Source organism: Toxorhynchites rutilus, chromosome 3 (assembly GCF_029784135.1).
Source record: "Toxorhynchites rutilus septentrionalis strain SRP chromosome 3, ASM2978413v1, whole genome shotgun sequence".
NCBI classification, from domain to species: Eukaryota; Metazoa; Arthropoda; class Insecta; order Diptera; family Culicidae; genus Toxorhynchites; species Toxorhynchites rutilus.
In genome coordinates, this window is record NC_073746.1 from 316,469,585 (window position 1) to 316,479,136 (window position 9,552).

Consider the following 9,552-nt stretch of genomic DNA (forward strand, 5'->3'; position numbering starts at 1 on the left):
CTCTTTTATCGTCTATATCATTAACAGAAAATCGAAGGCAAAGAAGGAAAACGTTTTGGAGACTGGAAACCAAACTAGATCTAACGAGGAACACGGAAATCCCACCCGCAAATCGGAATTCATTCTTGAACCACTTCCGAGACTTCTCTTCTTTGGTAAGCCATCCGAGGACGGACGACAGTCTAAGGGGGGAGGGGTTACACCACAACAGACAGACCAGAGCATGCCCGAAGCCAAAGCGTCAGCAGAATCAATCCACATAGCAACAGAGACAGCCAGACAGAGCCAACAACGTGCGGCCGCATACCCACTAAATCGATGACGCGTGCAATATGAACCAGACCACGCGATCGAAGCTTGCAGGATAATCAGGCCATACCAAGAATGAAGAGACAGCAGAATGTAATTAATAAAAAGGCTATATATATATATATATATATATATATATATATATATATATATATATATATATATATATATATATATATATATATATATACATATATGTATATATATATATATATATATATATATATATATATATATATATATATATATATATATATATATATATATATATATATATATATATATATATATATATATATATATATATATATATATATATATATATATATATATATATATATACGTTACGACCAGATGTACCCCACACGACCACTTAGAGCAACAACGAATCATAACAACCGATGCAACCAGGATCAGATTGCACCCAGAGGCCTCCCATCAAGACAATCGCGAGCCATAACAACTGACGACAACGGCTGACCACGCGACATCATTCAAAGGAACCCGATCTGGAAACAACGCGACCGTACGGATAACAAGGAATCTGCTGACGCGAGATACCGACATTATAAAAAGGCAGGGAACAGAAGATAGCATTTTGTCTTAGTATGAACGTTGATGTGTAATCTTTAAATTTAGCGAAAATAAATTTATTTTTTATATTGTAATCGCCACTTCGGTCATTACTGGCGCAGTCTTTGTGAAAGTGTTGTGTAGTGCTGCTTCCTGGGAAACCATCCGCGAAAGGACATCGCTGGAGTTACGGGAGCTGCCGAACAACTCACGGAACCACGCTCATCGATAACATTAACAGACTCCGGGAATGAGGTTACTGATACTGTAAGTAATTTTCACTCTCGTTATTAATTAACCAAAAAGTGATCAAGTGCAACTAACAAGTGCAACCATTGCTTCAAGAAGAAAAAATTCTAAACACGAACGGTTTCAACAGCATAGAGACAGCATAATGTCCACGCAAGAGAACCAAACAATGCAAGAAACAGCGCAAGCTGAATTACCAGTGGAAATTACAGCGGAGCAATTAATCGCTCAAATACAAGAGTTAACGAAAAACCAGGCCGCTCTTATTCATACTATAACTAAGTTAGAAAACAAAGCGAAGGATCCATTTTTAAATTTCGTCACGCCGGATCCCGTGAAAAATATTCCGCACTTTAGCGGAAATAGAAAAGAAACGCTCGCGTGGGTGGAAGACACGCAGCAAACACTAGATTTATTCAGTGACTATAAATTCGAGCCAACCTACAAGCAAATCATACGTGTTGTTAGGTCAAAAATTATCGGGGAAGCAAGAGAGGTTTTGATTTCCTCCGGTAACCCTACGGAATGGGACGAAATTAAAGAGGTTCTCTTAAACTCGTTTGGAGACAAGAGAGATATCACCTCACATATCCAATCTCTTTTTTATGTAAAACAAGGGAAAGCATCTCTCACAGAATACTATAACAAAGTTAAGACGATTGATACAGCAATCAAATCGTCTGCTGCACACATGGAAGACTATAAAAATTCCATGGAAGCAGTCATAAAATTAATAAGTTTAATGTCACTTACAAGATACATAGACGGACTGAATGAGGATCAGCTGGCTATGTACGTGCGTAGCTATAGGCCGAATTCGTTAGAAGAGGCCCATGACATAACTATGCAACATTCCAATGCCGCATTCAGGCAAAAATTGGAAAACAAACAAGGTCCTTCGACCTACAGAATTCCCGAGCAGAAGGCTCAGACAATTTCACAAAATCAAAAATCATATAATCCAAAAACCAATCAGAATAATAAACCCGTATCTGAGAGATTCAGATCTCAAAAAGTAAATAATGACGAGGACGTTTCTATGAGGACGTACCAGTCGAAAATGCAGGTTCATAATAATGAAGTGCGCGAACCGGAACCTAAAGCGGATTTGACGTCGAACGATTCAATTTTAGAATCAGAAGACGACGACTATTTTGAAGGCGACGAATTAAATTTTCAGATGGTAAGAAAGGAAAAGCAAAAAACATAAAGAATAATAATTTTATTCCTTATCTGACTATCCAAACAACTAAGGGCAATTTAAAATTTTTAATGGACACAGGTGCCAATAAAAATTATATTTCGCCCAAACATGTTAAACTCGAAAATTGCAAAGATGAAACAGGAATTCACGTCACGAATATCAATGGCAAACATGACATCAATAAATCAGCTTCATTTGACATCTTCCAAATTAGGAAGAAAGTAAAATTTTATGTATTCGATTTCCACGATTTTTTCGATGGATTAATAGGGTACGAAACACTGAGAGACCTCAATGCTCAGTTGGACATCGGCAGAAATAAATTGAAAATTGGTAGAAAAACTTTTAACCTCGAAAAGAAATTTCCAGGAAACCACAAAATCAACATTTCGGAACAAGAGTTCCAATTTGTAGAAATACCAATAAAGCAAAAAGGTAGCTTTCTTGTTGAGGAAGAAACTCCATTTGATTATTTTTCAATTCTCCCCGGTTTATACCAAAGCAAAAATGGCATAGCTATAGTGGCAATAAAAAGTCATTACCCCAATAGAACAGTACAACTGAACTCTAATGAAATTGAAATTGGAACCGATTGTTTTAGATTGAAGGACATTCCGAAAATTTCACCAAAAGGAAAATACTGTTTTAGGAGTGAACACATGAACGATGAGGAGAAAAAAGCTTTAGAAAGGGTTATAGATGCCAACAGAGAAATACTTTATACCGACTCGGATAAATTAACTTTCACCCATAAGATAAAGCACAATATCAGGACTTCAGACAATATACCAATACATACAAAATCCTATAAATACCCACAAATTTTCGAAACAGAAATCCAACAACAAGTGGAAAAAATGCTTAGAGACGGGATAATAAGGGAATCAATATCACCTTATACATCGCCTATATGGGTTGTCCCGAAGAAAACAGACGCTTCTGGGAAGAAAAAGTTTCGTTTAGTTATCGACTATCGAAAACTAAACGAAAAGACAATTAGTGATAAATATCCCATCCCGGAAATAACGGAAATACTTGATAAACTTGGCCGAACTTGTTATTTTTCTACAATTGATTTGGTGTCCGGTTTTCACCAAATTCAACTTGCAAACGAAGATATCGAGAAAACAGCTTTCTCGATTAACTCCGGAAAATATGAATTTACACGCATGCCATTCGGGCTGAAAAATGCTCCAGCAACTTTTCAGCGTGTTATGGACTGCATCTTGAGAGAATTCTTAGGGAAGTGTTGTCTCGTCTATATGGACGATATCATAATCTTCTCAAGTTCCCTAGAGGAACATAAGAAAGATCTCATGAATGTATTGAAAAAACTAAAGGAAGCAAATTTAAAAATCCAGATAGATAAATGTGAATTTTTCAAAAAAGAAGTTCACTATCTTGGACACACTGTTTCAGAAGAAGGCGTTAAACCAAACACCGACAAAATCGAAATAATTAAGAAATGGCCGACTCCAAAAACCGAAAAGGAAATACGTCAATTTCTTGGTACCCTGGGATACTACCGCAGATTCATTAAAGATTTCGCGAAATTGGTGAAGCCTTTAACTGCTCTACTTCGTAAAGACACCGAATTCGTTATATCCCCAGAAACAGTCGAATGTTTTGAGAAATGTAAACAACTTCTTACAATGGACCCTATACTCATTTATCCCGACTTCACGAAGGAATTCATACTAACCACCGATGCCAGCGATTTTGCCATAGGGGCAGTTCTTTCACAAGGACCCATAGGCAAAGATCGACCAATCGCGTACGCATCTAGGACCCTTAACAACACCGAAGAAAACTATTCCACGACGGAGAAGGAATTTCTAGCCATCGTTTGGGCTGTGAAACATTTCCGACCATATCTTTATGGACGAAAATTTAAACTTCTTACGGATCACCAACCACTTACTTACTCCATGACAGACGCTAACAGAAGAATTATAAGGGGGAAAATAGCATTGGAGGAATTTGATTATGAACTCATTTATAAGCCTGGCAACCAAAATGTGGTAGCAGACGCTTTATCGAGGATAAAACCAGAAGAATTAAACAATAATGAACTTGATCTTGAAACTGTTCACTCAGCAGAAACCAGTGATGATTTTTTCATATGGTGTACCGAAAAACCAATCAACAGTTTTAGAACACAAATAATTTTTAAAATAAATCATTTTGATACGACTATACACGAAGAAACATTTCCAAAATACCACCGATTCACTATTGTAAAACCAGAATATACAGAAGCAGACATAGTCGAAATTCTCAAAAGTTACCTTAACCCCAGAGGAATATCTTGTCTAAAAATTCCAATATCATTAGTACAACTCGTTCAGGAAACATACTGTAAACATTTTACTAACAATAAATTCAAAGTTTTCATTTCAGAAAAGCTTCTAGAAGATGTCAGAATAGACGAGCAAAAAGATGCCATAATACGGGAAATACATGACGCAGCACACAGAGGAGCAAAAGAAAACAAAATGCAAATCCTGCAGAAATATTTTTTCCCCGAAATCGAGCGAAAACTGAAAATATTTGTTAACTCCTGTCATATTTGTAAAAGAAGCAAATACGACAGGAAGCCCCCAAAATTAATTCAGAAATCATTTTTCGGCTCAAAACAATTCGAACGGGTTCACATGGACATATTTTTCATGAAAGGCCAAAAATGGCTGACCATCGTGGACTCCTTCTCCAAATTCGCCAACGCCATACCACTGACAACAAGAACGATAATAGACATAAAACGTGCTTTTTCCGAACACATCAGGCACTTCGGTAGACCGCAAACGATAATTTGTGATCAAGAGCCCGCTTTTACATCAATAGATTTCGTCGGCTTTTTAAACGAGCTCGGAATCGAAATTCATTTCGCGAGTAGTTCTAATTCCAACGGAATAGTTGAGAGATTCCACTCAACGATAATCGAGCTTTATAGAACACTAAAAACAAAATATAATGAACTTCCGATCAACGATCGGATGAATATAATTACCGACATCTATAATAATACATTTCACTCCGTGACGAAACGAAAACCACGTGAGCTAATATTTAACACAAATAATGTTACGAACGCGGCTGACATAATTGAACAATCCAACAAAATCCACTCTGCAGTAAAATTGGAACTAGATAAACGTAAACAAGCCTTCGAAAAGAAGCATGAGAATCGTGAAGAACCCAAGCCACTCAACCCTAACGACACGAAATACATAAAAATTAGTCAAAGGTTGAATAAAGATAAAGACATTTATAAACTTTCTACCATAAAAGAAGACAACCATCTAACCTTCAAGGACACAAATAACATTAAAATCCATAAAAATCGCATAAAAAATTAACAAAGACCACTAAAATGAACACCAAATTAAAGAAGCCATTTGTTTTTCTTGCAGAATAATACTCATCAAAACAATAAGCACCACCAACTATAAAGAAATAACGAACAGCAATGGATTGGTTGCGTTCAAGATCAAAACAGCAAGGATTAGAATCGGATATGACAGAATGTTGCATAGAATCAACCTAAATACATTAAATGACAATATAGAAAACATAGAAAAAATCATGAAATCGTTTGAAACTATAGAACACCTAGAGCAAACACTACTAGAAAAAACCAAACTAGCAAAAGATAAACTCAGGAGCCTCCTACCACATAGAATAAAAAGGGGACTTATGAACGCATTAGGAACAGCCATTAAACTCATCACGGGAAACCCTGATAACGATGACCTAATAGTCATGCATCAAAGTTTGGGAATATTAAAAACACAAGGAGACAAATTAGTGAACAATCAGATGAAACAAATCCAGATCAATGAACTTTTTCAAAATAAATTGAATAATATTACAGACTCTATTAGTAAAATTGAATCAAAAATTACTAAGGAATACAACACAGTACAGGGAATAAAAACAGATTTAGAATTCGTCAACCTTATCTGGAATATGGACAAAATTATCAGCATATTAGAGGACATCGAGGAGCAAGTAGAATTTTCTAGAGTAGGCTTGATAAACAAAAACATACTCTCATTGGAGGAAAAACAGTTAATTTTAGACAGGCTTAAGACACAAACAATAAAGCTAAATTACTTAGACGAAATTTTCCAATATACCTCAGCGAGTGTCGGTATCAGCAACAATCAAGCAGTCATATTAATAAAGACCCCCATTTTGGATAAAAAGACGTACGATTTGTTAGAAATCCATACTTTGAGAGTTAACAATTCACGGATCGATACGAACATCAACCTGGTAACGAAATATGGCAACACAGTTTATTACCAACCAACAGAATGCGATATTTGCGATGGAAATAACCTAATTGAGGACGATTGCATCTATAAAATATTAACTCACCAAACACCCAAATGCTCGTTTGTAAAATCAAAACAAACAACACAAATCAAAGAAGTCAAGCAAGGAATCATCCTGATCGACACAACAGAAATCGTAGAAGTAAAAGACTCTTGCGGAGATTCAAGGATGGTTAGCGATGCCACAATAATCGAAACCGAAAACTGTACCGTCAAAATACGAAATTTCACATTTTTTGGACAACCTGACGTAACCTACCAGCAAGAATACCTGATCCCAATATACAGCAAGCCCCTCCAAAATGGAAATTTTACAGATCTTGACGATGAAAACGTCATGCTACGAATACAGAACTTGGAAGAACTCAATGAAGTTCAACTTTACTTGAACACCACACAACACCGGGTAACAATTGGAGGTACAACCCTCCTCATAATAACATTTATCTGTTTCTTTTCTGTATATTTCTACAAAAAAGGTAATAAAAGAAATGAAGTAACCAAAAATCCGCCAGAACCTCTCGTGGCTACTCAGGTGGACGAAACTGAAAACAACGGAAGTATTCCATTATCCCTACTTCCGGGGAAGAAGGCAGAGCAAAAATGCATCCCGAAACCATGGATCGAGCTGCCGAAACTTCAATCGAGGACGCTTGAAACTTAGGGGGGAGACGTTACGACCAGATGTACCCCACACGACCACTTAGAGCAACAACGAATCATAACAACCGATGCAACCAGGATCAGATTGCACCCAGAGGCCTCCCATCAAGACAATCGCGAGCCATAACAACTGACGACAACGGCTGACCACGCGACATCATTCAAAGGAACCCGATCTGGAAACAACGCGACCGTACGGATAACAAGGAATCTGCTGACGCGAGATACCGACATTATAAAAAGGCAGGGAACAGAAGATAGCATTTAGTCTTAGTATGAACGTTGATGTGTAATCTTTAAATTTAGCGAAAATAAATTTATTTTTTATATTGTAATCGCCACTTCGGTCATTACTTATATATACATATATGTATATATATATATATATATATATATATATATATATATATATATATATATATATATATATATATATATATATATATATATATATATATATATATATATAGATTCCAGTTTGCTTTCAACGATGTTCAGAAAGTGGAGAAACAAGTCTTTCGACACTCGAAAATACCTCGCAAATCTACAAGAGGAAACAAATGTATTTCGAACCATAGATTTTATAATTGCAATGAAGGTAAATTTACGTGTGATTGGGTATTTCTCATGGGTTCGAATGATTCCTGATTATTCGACGTTACATTCGTGCGATGGCCGCATCCAGTTTATAATTTTCGTCATCGTCCAACCAAATTACCCAGCTGCTCATGATCTCTAGAAATAAGCTCATATTCTAAGCACTTTCTTTACCCATAAATGCAGATTTCTTACCTGAATAGATTGGTTATAAAAAGTGCTACACAAAAGTTCTGTCAGACCGTAGCAATTGATAACAAAAAGTAACAAGTTATCGGCTTGGATAGACTGTACAATTCGTAGTTGCTCTCCGTGATTGACCTGAACCAACCAAATTGCACAAAGAACTGATGCTTGGGACTAGCAAATCATTCTCGTTGTGCAATTTTCGCTGACTCGAGCTTTAAATGGTCAATAACGACGCCGGCCACGTCCTTACAATCACCAGGGGAAGGGAAGGAATGTTAGTATGGTAATCGCCGCCCGAAGGCCAGAAGGGTCGCCTCTATAGCGTGGTTCCCTAGCGTTTATCATGGAAGGGATAGTTGTTAGTGGGAATGGTTAAGAAAAATCAGGAATCACTGCGGTAAGTGATGTGATTATGTAAACGCGAGCTATTGACTACTCGACGTAACCAAAACTTCATGTTTCACAACGCGCGACAGAGATTATCTTTAGGTAACCTGAGAAGGAAAGCCTAAGCAATTCATTGGACCAGCTATTGTTATTTAATTATTTAACGCATTCTTTTTTGTCGAAATTTCAACATTTTTTTCTTTCTTCGTTCCCTCACTGTATAAAAAAATCCTGCTGCTCTAAAACGATAAGAACTTTGTCTCCTGGAAACACTGTGCATATCGATGAGAGCGGCAAATAAATCTCCGCTGATTCACTGCTCGCAATAATCACCAGGGATGCCAGGTTTGAAGACATGTCTTCATTTTGAAGACATTTGACCTATTGTGAAGACATTTGATTTTGTGAAGACAAATGATTTTGGGAAGACATTTTGAAGACATTACGATGTATGAGAAGACACTTCAGTGTGATAGCGTATGTGGATTTTTGAGAGATTTTATTTCCATGAAATTCCGACTATTGGGAGAAAATATCATCAAAAGATGTAGGGGTTTTGTCTCAGTGACATTCGCTCGCCTTTATATAAGTGTCACCCGTCTATCTTTAGTCCCAGCAATCAACGGAGACTTTTGTCTCGGGATCATTCATTTGCTTTTTTCAAATTTTTCCAAGCAGAAAATCATATCATAGAGAATCAATTCAACAACAAAGCGATATCTACTTCAAATTCCGGAAAACTGCATGCGATCTGAATATATAATGTCTCTAAAAGACACCAGTTCATCTGCGCTCGAGAGTTCGAATGATTGTGACACTGTATTATTATTACACTGGGCCTATACTATAGAACAGGCTCATCCAGGGATCTGGATCACTTCACAAATCGAAGGCTTTCCGGCTACATACCGTCTCAACAATAAGTCCCATGGATATGGTCTAAGTTACAACCAAAACCTCAATACTGGAACAAACAAATCCAGCCATCGAAGATCCATCCTTATGGAAGAACGGGGGCTACATTCACTCAACGTCCATCCA

The 9,552-nt window shown here is 36.9% G+C and overlaps 1 protein-coding gene across 1 annotated transcript; it reads left to right on the plus strand.

Moving 5' to 3' along the window:
• The first annotated feature begins 928 nt into the window (after positions 1–928).
• On the plus strand, positions 929–7,673 carry LOC129779258 (uncharacterized). Its single transcript, XM_055786645.1, has 2 exons — positions 929–1,149; positions 5,749–7,673. The coding sequence occupies exons 1-2, from the start codon at positions 1,133–1,135 to the stop codon at positions 7,337–7,339; spliced, it is 1,608 nt and encodes a 535-aa protein (XP_055642620.1). The 5' UTR covers positions 929–1,132; the 3' UTR covers positions 7,340–7,673.
• Positions 7,674–9,552: the final 1,879 nt, after the last annotated feature.